General features: G+C 43.3%; 3 protein-coding genes across 4 annotated transcripts; 1 reads left to right on the top strand and 2 right to left on the bottom strand.

The window, feature by feature from the left end:
- Nucleotides 1–682: 682 nt before the first annotated feature.
- zmynd19 (zinc finger, MYND-type containing 19) lies at nucleotides 683–5,899 on the bottom strand. The gene is made up of 6 exons (XM_058060580.1): nucleotides 5,651–5,899; nucleotides 4,725–4,784; nucleotides 4,555–4,661; nucleotides 4,233–4,373; nucleotides 2,512–2,692; nucleotides 683–2,427 (listed from the first exon to the last, which is right to left on the bottom strand). The coding sequence occupies exons 1-6, from the start codon at nucleotides 5,699–5,701 to the stop codon at nucleotides 2,284–2,286; spliced, it is 684 nt and encodes a 227-aa protein (XP_057916563.1). The 5' UTR covers nucleotides 5,702–5,899; the 3' UTR covers nucleotides 683–2,283.
- Nucleotides 5,900–7,299: 1,400 nt separating this feature from the next.
- bspry (B-box and SPRY domain containing) lies at nucleotides 7,300–11,884 on the top strand. 2 transcript variants are annotated; one of them, XM_058057279.1, is made up of 7 exons: nucleotides 7,300–7,738; nucleotides 8,297–8,395; nucleotides 9,497–9,727; nucleotides 9,801–9,826; nucleotides 10,917–11,041; nucleotides 11,106–11,143; nucleotides 11,213–11,884. In XM_058057279.1, exons 1-7 carry the CDS (start codon nucleotides 7,358–7,360, stop codon nucleotides 11,639–11,641), a joined length of 1,329 nt encoding a protein of 442 aa, XP_057913262.1. In that variant the 5' UTR covers nucleotides 7,300–7,357; the 3' UTR covers nucleotides 11,642–11,884. The 2 variants fall into 2 exon arrangements, with proteins under 2 accessions (XP_057913262.1, XP_057913253.1); XM_058057270.1 differs by having other exon boundaries at nucleotides 11,106–11,884.
- On the bottom strand, nucleotides 11,742–14,827 carry coq4 (coenzyme Q4 homolog (S. cerevisiae)). The gene is made up of 7 exons (XM_058057290.1): nucleotides 14,715–14,827; nucleotides 13,818–13,976; nucleotides 13,259–13,355; nucleotides 13,082–13,184; nucleotides 12,881–13,010; nucleotides 12,365–12,458; nucleotides 11,742–12,285 (listed from the first exon to the last, which is right to left on the bottom strand). The coding sequence occupies exons 1-7, from the start codon at nucleotides 14,791–14,793 to the stop codon at nucleotides 12,108–12,110; spliced, it is 840 nt and encodes a 279-aa protein (XP_057913273.1). The 5' UTR covers nucleotides 14,794–14,827; the 3' UTR covers nucleotides 11,742–12,107.
- Between the last annotated feature and the right edge of the window lie 91 nt (nucleotides 14,828–14,918).

Raw genomic sequence — 14,918 nt, 5'->3', positions numbered from 1 at the left:
CCCATGAATACATACAAAGAAAATAAAGTTGCCATAAACATTGATTGAAATACAGTCCATTTGTCTAGTCCAGGCCCTTCTTTACAGTTTTTGTCCTAGACAGCACCCCCTCTGCTGACCCCCATGTCCTCCTTTGGCTGCATTGTGACACCACAATGCCCTCCAAAAAAGTGAAAAGAGGTGGCAGATGGAGGGAATGCAGCAACACGCAGGCTTCAGTTACCAGACCACGCAGGCTGGGCTGCTTTACATCTGTTACAAGAGAAAGAAGGTGGAAAGTTTATGGGAAAGTGATTAAACAGTTTGATCAACTTTTTCAAGCTGTTGTAGTAAAATTGACAGCTCTGTAAAAAGCAGTTTTGTAGTTTAATGTAAAATAGAGTAGTTATTTTTGTTTTATGACAAGAAGAACACATTTTGCTTGTTTTCCATCTCCTCCTGGCTGGTCCACTAATGTTGCAGAACACTAAATGAAGCAGGAAATCCTACTTTCACCAGAAAGTATTAATTTCACGTTTCTACACTTGAACTGAACACAAAAGGATAAACAACCTGCTCCCCTACTGTGTTGCTATTTACAAAAACATGTCTATCATTAAACCTAATTAGTGGGATTGACTTGAGATTTCTCACACAGCTCAATATGTTCTACCGAGTTTGTCAAATTACGACGAATCCGGACACAAATATTATTCATTTTTATTGATCAACATTTTACATAGGAAAAGCAATTGTGTTGTCCCCCGCCCCCTTGACTCTATCCACATATTGTAGCTCTTTATTTCTAAGTGATTCATGTTTATATTCTTACAAAAACCAACCGAAAAAAAAAAATTCAGACACGTCCAAATAAATCCCATCGACGACAAAATGTGCTAACATGGGAGCCAACCTTTTAGTGCAGTGGTGCAAACCTCTTTCTCTCTTCACGCACGTAAACATACAAATACACAATCAAGTGGCATGTGAATGCAGGGACATACATGCTCCAAAAGTGTCTGGACTCAGCGAGGACACGCCGAGCATCATTATAGAAGTTGGAAGGCAAAGATGACACAGTTTTCCTAATTAAAAATAGTCTCTGAAATAAAATATAAGCAAAAGGTTGGGAGGGAACTCAAGTCGGAGACAAGTGGAAGATTTCAGTGACAGAGTAGAAAAAAAACCTTGGAAGGGCATGACTGAGCAACAGACAATAATAATCAAGTAGTAAACCCCTTACCCAAAGTCATAATAATAAAAACAAAATGCAAAAAAGGTCCCATACTGTCCACTTCAGTTTTGCCTTCAAATATCAGGACTAAATCGGTTTTCACAATCAATATTTTAAATAAATATAGCTCCATTGATAGAATTTCTTCAGAAAAATAACCCCCCGCCCCCGAGAAACACACTCACAAAAACTCCACATGTGCACGCACATACACTCAAACAAAAAGGAATGGAGGGATTTCTTAAATTGCTTTCTTCAGTGATTAATAAGTGGCACCGTGAATTAGGGGGGAAAAAGTACCAAATATTGCCACAAGGAGATTTTAGCAAGTGGATTTTGTACCATCATGATTAAAAAAAGGGGAAAAAAATGCCACTATTCAGCAGCTACTTTACTACAAAACAGTGACTAAGTATTAAATATAAAACTTTAACTGGAATATGGCCCCTTTAAGAAGACGCATTCACTCATCCTTGGCAGAACACACATGAGCACGCGTGCACGCACACACACACACACACACACACACACACAAAATACTGTTAGTGTGATCCATTCTGATGGGGTGGTGGCAGCAACAGCAGACGGGAGGGTTGCATGAGGAGGGTGGTGGGTGTCAAAGGTGTCAATGGCCGCCACACACACCGCTGGAAGTACAGTGACAAGGTCCCGTCGCAGCGTCCCCCCCGCCCCCAGGGGTTCGACCCGTTTAGCAGAGGCTGTGTGGAGGTTCGGAACCGGATGAGGATGTCCAAAAGAAGCTATAGTCCAGTTGGTCGGCAAGACAAGTCGTCGTCTCGCCAAATGATTAGCAGCAGCAGGTCGAGCTCAGGGATGCACCCACCCCGAGACAAAAAGTTCCTGTTGTCCATGTGAGAAGCAAGCCATGGATAATTAATTGTTCTGGGAAGTGGCGGATGTCCATCTGAGAGCCCCCCCCCCACTTATTTCCTCCCAAATCCCATCATCCCATCAGTCAGGGCAAGTGACATCGTCTCTTGTGGTTGTCTCTTACTCCTAACCTTTTTTTTCCCTGCCACCGCCGCTTCCCTTCCGAGGCAACGGGAAGATCACCGCTCAGGCTCCGACTCCAAGGCGAGCACCCGTTTGCGCTCTCGACACTGCTTCTTGTGGGCGGGCCAGTCCCTCTGCTGGCACTGGGAGCCGCAGTAGCGCGCCACCTGGCATCGGCCGCAGATGTTGAACTCGCGAAGCTGTGAAGACACCAGAGGCGCCATGAATCCATGTGGACACCGACTGACAAACGGCCGGTTGGGCTCTTCAAACTCGAGACTCACCCGCCTCTCGATGAGCGAACACGGCGGGTAGTGACACTCGTAATACGTGCACGAGCACTCCTCTTCCTCCACTAGCTCGCCGTTGGCGTTATAGTAGCGTGTGCGGCTCAGCTCCAGGTACTGCTCCTCCACCGGGTCGGCCGGAACCTGCTGGATGGCCAGCCAGTAGAGTGACTGCTCCCTGGGTAAGTCAAGGAAATGTAACTAAATGAAACCCACATTGTCAGGACATGTTGAAATTCATGTTTTCCCTTAATGACCCACTTCTCCCCCTTTTCCAGCAATGGTACAATGGTACCACCACCAATTATCCTGCTGGTGTTACCAGCCATTCAAAACATAACTGTTCATCGATAGTGCAGTACAAGTTGAACACAGACTACTCTAAAAGTACATAAAATCATGCTGTTTGGTAACAGCAGAAAGGACACGCACCAGCAACTACAAATAGACGGTGTAAACATTGAAAGGGTGAAGGAAAATACATTTCTGGGGGTCACAATAGATGAAAATATGAGCTGGAAACCTCATATTACAAATATACAACATAAGGTGGCCAGAAATATTTCAATATTGAACAAAGCAAAATTTGTTCTCAATCAGAAATCACTCCACACTCTTTATTGCTCTCTGGTTCTACCATATCTTACTTATTGTGTGGAAATATGGGCTAATAACTATAAAAGCAATCTTCACTCGCGGAATGTACTGCAAAAAAGGTCAGTAAGGATAATTCATAATGCCACCTACAGAGAACATACTAACTCCTTATTTCTAAAACCACAAATACTTAAACTTGCTGATATAGTTCATTTTCAAACAGCTAAAATAATGCATAAGGCTAAAAATAACCAATTACCTAAAAATGTCATCCAATACTTCTCTACAAGAGAGGAGAAATATGATCTCAGGGAAGAACTACATTTAAAACACTTATATGCTAGGACTACGTTAAAAAGCCACAGCATTTCAGTATGTGGAATCAAACTATGGAATGGATTGAGTAAGACCCTCAAACAATGCACAACGATGAGCCAATTCAAGAAACAATACAAGCAGTTGATGTTTGCTAAATACAAGGATGAAGAGTCTTGAACCAGTCATGATGTGCTATATATATCACTATATTGACACTTACTATGGTACACATTATGTATTTGTATGGTCATATCACCTCGTACTTTGGTACGTGATATATATTTAAAAAAATATATATTAGGAAAGTAGGAAGTGAACAAATGTAACACTTACTGATTGTAAAAGTACCAGATGGAGGGGTAGGATTTAATAAGCTTTGCTTCTTCCTACTCCTTTTGGACATGTGGAACTGTGAACTGATTATGTGATGCATTCAATTGTAATCTGATGCATAAAAAATGAAATAAAACCATTACATACACGTTTCTTTTCTGTCCCTTAAGATAAACGGGCCAAAATGTTTTGCAATGCATTTTGCCATGCTTAACTTCTTTTTCCACTTGACTGACAAGAATGTTAGAAGAATGAGTTGCTTGAGGTGCATCTGCAATGCGTCACACATGCATGCTGCTGAGTTTTTATTTTTAAGATGCATTCGTGTCTCACAAGCAGCAAAACAAAAGAAAAGGTGCAGTTTTCCTTTAAGATCCAAGTTTCCCTTTCGCCTTTTTGACCCCCCAAAACGGAAAAGAAAAGAACACCACTTAGCATCACTAATAAAAGGCGTCAAACGTGAGTCTTGCCTTTGTTTGCTGGAAATCTCCTCCGGCTTGGGGCTCCAACCGACAGGCACCAGTCGTAGGTTGTCTAGCCGGTTGTCAACCGTCACAGAGTTGATGTGGATCACTTGAAAACTCGGGGCAATCCCTCCTCGGTGCTTCTCCCTGAGGACATCCAAACATGTTTGAATCATTTATTATAAAAGAAACATTACCATAGACCTCAATTACATGGTGGTTACAGACAGGAAGCGTTAATAACGCCCTAGTAGACAAAAAAAGGAAAGGTAACCTCTTATCGTTTACAAAGAGGCGACTCCCCACCCGAGATGAACTAACGACTCACCAGAGCAGCTCGTGCAACGGCCTCCCCGCCCAGCGGCCTTTGCCAATATCAAAAGCATAGGCAAAGATCTTGGCACCATTGCCATCGGCATCGACTTCCATGCGTGCCTGGAAGCACATAAAAATGAACAGTTCAGATTTTGTATTTTAATTTATGATGTCATTACTTACCTCAAAGGCATAGTTCTCCACGAGTGGGATGTCCTGCTCATCAATCAGTGTGTATTTTGTCTATGAAAAGAGAGAAAATGGATCAATTGAAACTACATTGGCACACCAATACAGTTGCTTATTGGGCAAAATGCCCGGTGGGATATATTATGGTGATCTCCAGTCATAGGTAGGTGATAGGAGGATGATACTCATCTTTTTGACCACGTGCCACACACCACAAGCACATATTGCTATCCTTATCCACATGCTAAATGCTCACTCAGATGGGTAAACATGTGACATCTGGCCACGAGAACCCCATGTTGGCATTCCGTGTGTGTGCCCCCATACACAGGGGCTGGAAACACGCAACGTGACAGTACATCACGCTCACTAGCCGGCAAACAAACGTGGCTAGCATTCCAAGCTTACACCCCTTATAACTGAAAACTAAAAAGCTGAGTTAGACATTTTAGTGCAATTTGCTTTTTAACGAACGTGTTCTTGTGCAGGATAAAAGCGTCTGACAATGGCTTCCTCTTTAGCAGACGCTGTGTAATCCAAATTACGTTGCTAATGCTAGACAAAATGCTCGCCGTCATTATAGCGGTATGAAAAGAAAAATGTTTAGCTCAAAAACTTAGCATGGCGGTGTCACAGCCATACAAAGAAATAAGTAACAACATTTAAACAACAGGCAAACGCCGACTAGCCTGCTCATGCTAGCTAGCGTTAGCATATTACAGCGAGACTGCGTGGTGCTAGCATTGAACACCTCTTTGGTCACCACTGTTTAAACGATGCTAAATTGATTAAATACAAAGTCAACGAGAAGCAGGAGATAACAAAGAGTTATTGGAGCCACATAAACTGCTTGTCTGTGATCCGGCGGGGCCCTCCCCCCACCCCCGGCCGCACATGGCAACCACAGGATGGCTGCTCACCTTCCCGGCCACACGGCCGAGCCGAACAATCCCGAGCTTGAAGTCCGACATCAGGAGAGCAGGGTACCAGTTACAACGGTTATCAGGGGTTACTGTTGTCCGGGGGAGGAAGCCCCCTAAGCCCTGCTGCGATAACCGTTCAGGTCTCCGGGTCTCTCCGGCGGCAGGTAGCCGGGCCTCGCTGGGTTGACACACCGCTGTTGGCGCAGGAAAGGAGGGCGAGATTCTAGGGGCGGGGCAAGAAACGCTTAATCCTGCTGTCCAACCAAAACGATCGTTAGTTTTTCTCAACCCACCATTTCCGGGTTCATATCCAGTAGGATTCGAGTACAGATTAAACCCGCCTATTTATATTACGTCATCACACTTGTGACCGATCCCATCCATTTTCGCGGGGAATGGTTGATAGCTGGGTGGGATTTGTTAGCGGCTTCAATGCTTTTATTTATTTTTTTACATTTTGACGCTGCAAATCATCGACTGACGTCATCTTGAATGACGTTTTGTGGGAAAAAACAGCCTTGACGCAGGCATTTGCACACATCTTGCCATAAAGGCCACTGCAGAGGAAGACAACAACACAACAGCCCCTTTATTAGGATGACAATGTAGGTTACACACACAGGAGACAATCACATATCCAGTTACCCACAGGTGCTCAATTAAGAAGCACCCCCTTCTTAAGTGATATGGATAGAAAAGGTAGTCATTAGCTTGAGACATCATTCACAATGAACATTTAGTCTTTGCAGAGTGGGCGTGTACATGCTCCTTAAACAGAATATTGCTGACATAAGCTGAATCAGCAATTTGGTACATACCTTTAGGGGCCTGACAAGTAAATAAAATATAAGCAAGATTGGTTGAAAACCATGATCGCCATCAAGCAAAATGTCAACAACAATATACAAAGCTGCAACAATATGAACTACTATGAACAATAAAATATTGCAATATCAATGGGGTATGTTGTTGACCTTGTTGACCTCCTCAACATATTTTTCCAAATCCAAATGTTGGGAGAAAGAGTACTTCCAGCTGCCCAGCATGCCTTGCGGCAGGGATGTATGGGTATTTTTTTGGCATGAGTATTGCATTTAGATATTTGTATGCCTGTGCAGTAGTATAGGTTACTTTGTGCGTCGTGTGTGTTGACGTTGCTTCTTTGTACAAGCTACAAATTGCATCTGTCTATTTTGGTGAATCAAGCGTGCCACAATAGCATCTGCGGGCCTGATGTGGCCAACCAAATGTCTTAACAGGACGTTTCTCTTGACTTTGTTGATTATTTCCAGCCAACTACTTTAGTAAAGTTTGTACAATGATTGAGCATGGCACAGACCACTGACACTAGTTAGTCATTCCAGACTTTACCTGCTGATTTCCTGGTGACTGCGGCTCTAAAATAGTTTATTCTTGTAAAATAAAGACAGGGATAATATTCATTCATCGCTAATAATAGCAACACTAACACATAGTGAAACTGGTTATTCACAAGCAAAGTTTGTAACAGCAGCATGAAGTTCTTAGACTTTATTTCCAAAGATGTATTACAGCTTAAGATGTAAGACTAGCTGTGTAAACAAACCAGCCTTAGCATTAGTGCTGACGCCTGTCTTGTTACTTCCGGCTTCCGCTCACCTGTTACACCTGTGTTATACAGCGCAAGTGCGGATCCAGCTCGCCTTGGGTGCACCTGCTGGTGCCATGACGGAGGCGCGAACGAACTGCGATTTGTACACACCGGACGACGGCGTGGAAGGGGTCTTGAGTAACGAGGATATGAGTGCGGAGCAGCCCATCTTCTCCGCACTCAGAAGCGGGGGTCCGGAAGAGGACACCGCGGTGGGACAGAAGCTAAGTCTCGGTGGGAAAAAAGCACCCGCAGCCGCCCTGTCTCCCACCACTACTTCCGACACAGAGTCCGGGATATTCTCCGTGGAGTGCGAAACATGTGTGGAGCACGAATCCGAGTTGGACTGGTTCTGTGGTACCGAGTTGAAGCTGATTTGCTCTCACTGCGCCAGTGTAGGGTCCTGCCACGGACACTCAGTGACCCCTCTGGCTGCCAGAGTCACCGCAGTTCGGGTAAGGGACTTTCCTTTCCACACCTATACGTATGCTTCAAGGTCATTTTCCACAGTAACCCAACGTACTTGGTATACGTTAGCTTACCTGGTAAGGTATCATTAGATGCAATTTGATTGAGTATTTCACTTAATATGCTCCACTTACTTACAAATATTATATCAAAAAATACTACTAAGCTTGTCAACAATACTGTGTGCATCTTTTTTTCTTTTGGTATATGTCAGAATACGCTCTACTAATTTCAAATGCTGTAAATAAACTGCATCATTAATACCTTCCATCTTATGATAATCTTCTTCTGTACATGTATTATGCAAATATATGTACTGTGTGTTATTTTACTGTAAAAATATCAACACATACCAAAGCAGCTATGAAACCCAGCAGAGGATGGCGTGGTACTTCTTGTTTACACACCCTAAATCGCTTTAAAGGGTCTGACATTGTTTATCAAAGTTTTTTTTTTAATCCCCAGTCTGATTCCTCTCCAAGACAGGATTTTCTTGTTGTATTTCCAGCCGGTTCTCATTTTTTTCCCTCTGCACCCCCCCTTAGAATCAACTGGTGGATGCATGTGAGAAAATGCAACTGCAGGCGCTGAGGATGGAAAGGTTCATCGAGCAGACGCTTAGGAGCAAGGAGCACAAACTTCAGGTTGGAGACATTTTCAGGAGGTCATAGCTAGTTATGGTTGACCTTTGAGCAATCCAAATAGGATAAGACAAGTAAAAAAAAAGCACCCAGACAGCCCCCCCATATTGTGATTTACACCATAAATGTTAGTTCTTGTGCCCTGTGATTGGCTGGCCACCAGTCCAGGGTGTACCCCGCCTCTCGCCCGAAGACAGCTGGGTTGGGCTCCAGCACCCCCTGCGACCCTTGTGAGGATAAGCGGTAGAAAATGAATGAATGAATGAATGTTAGTCCTACATTTATTTTATCTGCATATTTGGATTCAGTGACCATGAAAACTTTCAATTAGCAATTGACTTCATAATGATTTCAGTATTAGTTCAGTATTCACAAAAATCACATTTTCTGTAATGGCAGTTTTCTTCAAGCTTCATAGCTTTTGAAGATACAAGAAATCCGTTGGCATACTCCAGATTCCAGTGTCTTGGCTATACTGTGTATAATGGTGATTGTTCCATGTTTATAGCTTCATTTGTTGTCTTCCTATGATGAAAATTCAAAAGGTCCCCTATTCTGGAGTATCCGGAATTATGCTATTATCTGGATCATTTATATTTTGTAGCACCAGTCCTGTAGAACCTGTCCTGTATTTTTCCCCCCAAGTGCTCTGACCATTTTTTGTGGAGTCATATGCACAAATGCCAAAAAATGGTCCTATCTCGCAATGTTAAAAAAATTCCTGGATGCAGACGGTGATTCGGAAAAACCCCAATTTTTTTCCAAAGTTTTTCCATTTGCGACAAATCCTGACATTTTAATCCAAATCCATGCAGAACTTTTTAAGTTATTCTGAACACAAAGAAACATAACCTTGGCGGAGGTAATAAATGTAGTGGTGGCCAAACACTTTTAATAAAAGGTGACTCCAAAATGGGTCAGTTATATGGAAATAAAGCAGGCTAGTGTTATAAGAGCTGTTACTTTGTAACTGTATCACACCTGTCACCCAAAGTCAAGCTGGGATTGGCTCCAGCTCACCAAGGTCTGGTGTGAATGAATGCATGAAGTTCAAATCAGTCATTTACTGCGACAACAAACTGACATACTTCCCTCTCCACCTAGGTGGCGGCGTGCATGGCGAGGGAGCAGGTGGTGGCCCAGGTAAGCGCTGCCCGCGAGGCCCTGGAAGAGGAGGAGCAGCGCCTGCTGGAGGAGATACAACGGGAAGAGGAGCGTGTGGAGCAGTGCCTCCTCACACAGAAGGCTCACTGGAGCCAAGCGCTGGCTGGTCTGACACGCACACGCTCACGCCTGGTGCACACCCTGACGCACTCTCCGGATGCACAGCTGGTGGTGAGAGAAATGTGTGGAATGATCTATGCGGGAATGATCTATTAACTCTATGCTTCCCGTCTTCCTCTTGTAGACGAGCATTCCGGAGATTGCTGAAAGGTAATTAATGACATGACCTCCATCTTTACAATCATTGGTCAGAAAAGTAGGTACACCTTTGCTACTGCCATGTCCAGGCTGAGACTGCAATGGGTACATCCATCTTCTGATGTTTTTCCAATCAAATGAGCCAATTGAATGCACCGTAAATGTTCTAAATATAGCTGGGTTGTTTATGTACAGTGGTATGAAAAAGTATCTGAACCTTTTGGAATTTCTCACATTTCTGCATAAAATCGCCATCAAATGTGATCTGATCTTTGTCAAACTCACACAGATGAAAAAACAGCGTCTGCTAAAACCACCCAAACATTTATAGGTTTTTATATTTTATACATTCAAATATGAAAACCTATAAATGTTCGGGTGGTTTTAGTTCAAGCAGACACTGTTTTCATATTTTATACATTAAAATACGAAAACCTATAAATGTTCGGGTGGTTTTAGTTAAAGCAGACACTGTTTTTTCATCTGTGTGATTTTGACAAAGATCAGATCACATTTGATCATTAAAATATGTCTGCTTTAACTAAAACCACCCAAACATTTATAGGTTTTCATATTTTATACATTAAAATATGAAAACCTATAAATGTTCGGGTGGTTTTAGTTAAAGCAGACTCTGTTTTCATATTTCATACATTAAAATATGAAAACCTATAAATGTTCGGGTGGTTTTAGTTAAAGCAGACACTGTTTTTTTTCATCTGTGTGATTTTGACAAAGATCAGATCACATTTGATGGTGATTTTATGCAGAAATGTGAGAAATTCCAAAAGGTTCATACCACATACTTTTTCATACGACTGTACCTAAGCAGCCTGAGGATACTCCATTAGTCAGAAGCAGGCGAGAACTGGAAAGAGGCACAAGGTTGAAAACACAACCAATGTTGTATTGCTGCTGCTGGATGCTGACCACTTATGATACTTGAATCTCTCCTACAGTTCACGAAGAGAAATAAATCAGGAGGTTGCCGGCTCTTAATTACTTTGAGAATTTACAGAAAAATACCACTCTTGTGGCCTTGATAGACCGGTCCACTGTATACTGAATGCAGTTCTTACCTTTTTCCCCGTGTGGCCTGTAGAGTGGAGGAGGCGGAGGGTTTGGGTGAGCCGTGTGACACTGAGCAGCTTAACCTGAGGCCAGGTTGCACTGACAGCAAGCTTCTGAGAGGACTGTGGGCCATCGCCATGCTGCAGGGACCAAATGGTTAGCCATTATCAGACTGAGTCATTTTCAAGTAGAATACTTACTGACCCGACTTTGTTTGCAGCTTATGGTTCACCTTCTTTAAAGTTTGACGCGTGCACAGTAAGTCCCCTCCTGTCGCTCTCTGATGACCACTGCACTCTGACCTTTCTCCATAAAAAACGCCGCCAGCCGCTTCCCTACGACCCAGCACGCTTCGACAACTGGCCTAACGCCATGGGCTCGCTATCCATGTCCTCTGGTTGCCACAGCTGGGTGCTGGATGTGGGTCAGAGTGCCGCCTTTAAGGTGGGGGTCTGCTACGCCAGCCTGCAGCGCAAAGGCTCCGGAGACGATGCTCGGCTCGGACATAACGAGCAGTCGTGGGTGCTGTGCCACTACGACGGCGAGTATGCGTTCTATCACCAGGGGAAGAAGGTGCCGCTGCAGGTGGTGGTCAAACCCCAGAAGGTGGGTGTCTTGCTGGACTGGCGCAGTCAAACCCTGTTGTTTTACGAGCCAGAGTCCAGTGCTGTTTTGTACGCTGTAACAAATCACTTTAGCGCCCCCTTGCTGCCGGCCTTTGCTGTGACAGACCGAAGCATCACCATACTACACTGACAAAACCTAGCAGGACATTTTCTATGCCATTTTTTAGTACTGTGCATTTAAATTACATGTTGATCGTACTATAATTGAATACCTTTGACTGAAATGTTTTGTTACTATCCAGATAAAAACAGTTTGTCGAAAAAGTCGTCCAAATCATTTTCTGTCCAGTAAATGAGTAATTGTCTACAGCTTTTTGTCGCCCCGAGGTGCCAAAGGCTTTTAGAGACTGATACAACCACAAGGGGGCAGTACTTCCAAGGGAATAGGAGTACAATCTAGAAACTAGGTTGCTTTACAAAGATAAACCAATGAACGTTAACTGTGGTAAGAGGTAAAATAGATTTATGTTTTAGAAAATATGAATATAATAAATATACATAGAATACAGTTGATCACAGTAAGATTTTTTCCATTCATTCCCACCATGTGCATTCAGTCCATGCAAAATGTTTTTCCCACGTGCATGAAGAGACTGTCAGGATTTAGATGATTGATTATATAATGTAGGAGGAGGCTCGATGTTGAGCTCTTGCCTCAGGTCCTCTAGGCTCTGCTCCCATCGTCTCTCATAGAAGATGCTGAGGACGCAACGGGCCCGTCGGCCATTCTGCACGGCCCAGGGGCCCAAAGATGTGACCAGTGACTGCAGGCGACTAAACAAACAGAACATCAATATGATGATAAGATGATGTAGCACGAATAAATGAATTCCCAGTATGACTGATGTTTTACCTTGGGTTTAGCCGAAGTGGGCCCAACAGCGCTCCGAGGGCGCACATGGGGATCCCTGTCTGAGCGGCTTCAAACCATTTAACAGCCACTTCACCTGAGAAAATAACAACGGTGTGTTTAAACTGAGCAATCTGTTCAGAATAAATACTGTATTGACAATTTTCATTTTTAAATAGGACAAAATATAAATGCAATATCAGTGAAATGACTGGTAGATTGCAATAAAGAATATCATGCCTTAGCTGCTCGTTAGTTATTTGGGGAATCTGCTTCATTCATAACCATTACCTTAAAATGACCATCCTAGCTCCTCTTTTGTTTAACAAGCTTTTCCAGCACATCTTGTGTGAGTGCTAGGAGGAAAAGCTGACTCGCGTGGGAAGAAGTTGTTTGATGCTCCCTGTTATTTTGCATGTACAGTACGTATACACCTGACAACCCTGAATATAAGATGCCCCATCTGGTTCAGTTGAGTCTTACAGTCGGGTCAGTACGGGATCGTGAAGCCTGTCTCACCGAGCATGTTGGTGGGCATGCCCAGTAAAGTGTGCAGCAAGTCGTGGACCTCTCTGTATCTCTGCATGACATAAGCTAGCTCCTCGTTGTCCACAAACTTCACATCTGCCCTCGAGTCAGGAGTCACACTCTGAAAAGGAAACAAAAAATTAGTGAAGCTGTCAAAATCTGTAGCTTTTGTTCATACTGAGAACCACTCACGTTGTCCTCCAGAAAACGGAGGTATTCTCGTCCGAAGGACCCCTCGGGTAGCGAGGCCATCTGTCTCAAATCCAGTGTCGACAAACGGATTCTTGGCCTCTCTCTGGAGAGAGTTCAACGATGCAAAAGTGAAAGAGACATGGCGATGAGATGATGCTCTGTGTGATGGCGGCTTACGTGAGGACCGCGTATCCCTCAGGGTCATTTCTCATCCGGTACCTGAGGTTTAACAAGGCCAGGTATCCTGTTGTCTCTCCGAGCACTGCCACCATATCTGCAAGGGAGTTTTTTTGACTACGTAACACTGCAAAATCAATACCATCAACACTATACTATACTGACATTGTCAGTTTCATTTCTAGACACATTTGAGATTATATTTTTCATTTTTTAACTTTAAGTTAATTTTCTTACAATTTGGTTTGTCCTAGACCAGCATGGATTTTTAATTGCGGACACAAAACAATGGGAAAGAAACAAAACCTTACAGAGAAACAAAACCTAAAATGACAAAGTGAAAACTGCTGCTTCCTGGGACAGTTGTGCACATGAATTTAGTTTTCACAGTCAAAAGTAAAGTAAAAGAGATCAAACACCTGCTGCAGCTAAGTGTGAGATCTGACACCTGCGACATGGGTAAACCGAAAGTTTAAGGATGACTAATAACCAGCCCTCGTTTGACTTTCTTTTCTCGGTTATCGCCTCACTTGCAGAGAAAATGTAGTCGCAGTCTCACCATGCCGATAGGGATTCTGGATGGCGGCGACACCTGAGCCAACCGCCAGCAAGGTCTTCTGAACCGGAGTGGTGGGGATGTGGCCGGGATATAGTCCTTCATTGTAATTACTGTGTCTGGTGAACTTGCTTCGGTTATTTATCAGCGAGACCTCACAAACTGAAGAGACAAAAGTCAACAACACCATCAGTAAATGTTACACATATACACTACAAAAGTTTAGCATCACTGTGCAGGGGGGCTACCCGAGGATTACCCAGCACCCTCTGGAATATGCCTAGTTGGTCAGGGGTTCACCCTACAGCAAGATAAGGACCCAAAATGAAAATCGAATCTACGCCAGAACTACTAAGGGGAAAAACCCTTCTGCAATAGTTTCTAAAAAATATAATTTCCACTGAAAAAAAATTCCTTAAGTGTGAACTGTCAAAAAGTGGCTACCTGGATGAGATAATACTGTGTATTCCACTAGCCACATGTTTATTACTTTATTACTAACGAGTCTGATTCAAGCCGGTGGTCACCATTACCACAACATATAATACATGTTGTGCATTCTTTCATTCCAGACTACAATGGAACATTAAAAACGGAAATGTTGAGCAGTGTGCAGACTGGTAAATACAGCTCATTTTGACGTTGAGGGAAATTTCCTAGTGCAGTCAATTGTCTTAATAAATTGTCTTACTGCATAACATAGGAAAACAAAGTACAAGCTGAAGGTGACCGTTACTGCAGATGATCCGTAAACAGCCACTAGCATCATGCTAGTAGCATGTACAATAATGTGATGTCCTGTTTTCCCCGTGACACAACCTCGCAATACTTCGACTTTTATATAAAGTCTTTAAAACATCAATGTCGTTCTAAAACACCTTTAAGATGTCTTAATCTTACACTTCAGCAACAAACTCCTTCCAGCCGTTACCACTAAAGCAGATCCTGAGCTCAAGCGTTCAGACAGCAACCGCGACATCCCAGACGTGAGTGCGCAATGCGCATGCGTTTTAATGTGGCGCATGCTTAAAGAACCAGCTGCATATTTTTTAAAGTTATACTGTCCTATTTTTGCTTATGCATACGCACTTTCGTTTACCTGCT

The sequence above is a fragment of the Doryrhamphus excisus genome, chromosome 2 (assembly GCF_030265055.1).
Source record: "Doryrhamphus excisus isolate RoL2022-K1 chromosome 2, RoL_Dexc_1.0, whole genome shotgun sequence".
NCBI lineage: Eukaryota > Metazoa > Chordata > Actinopteri > Syngnathiformes > Syngnathidae > Doryrhamphus > Doryrhamphus excisus.
Note: the sequence above shows the minus strand (reverse complement) of the source record. Positions and strands in the feature narration are given on the sequence as shown.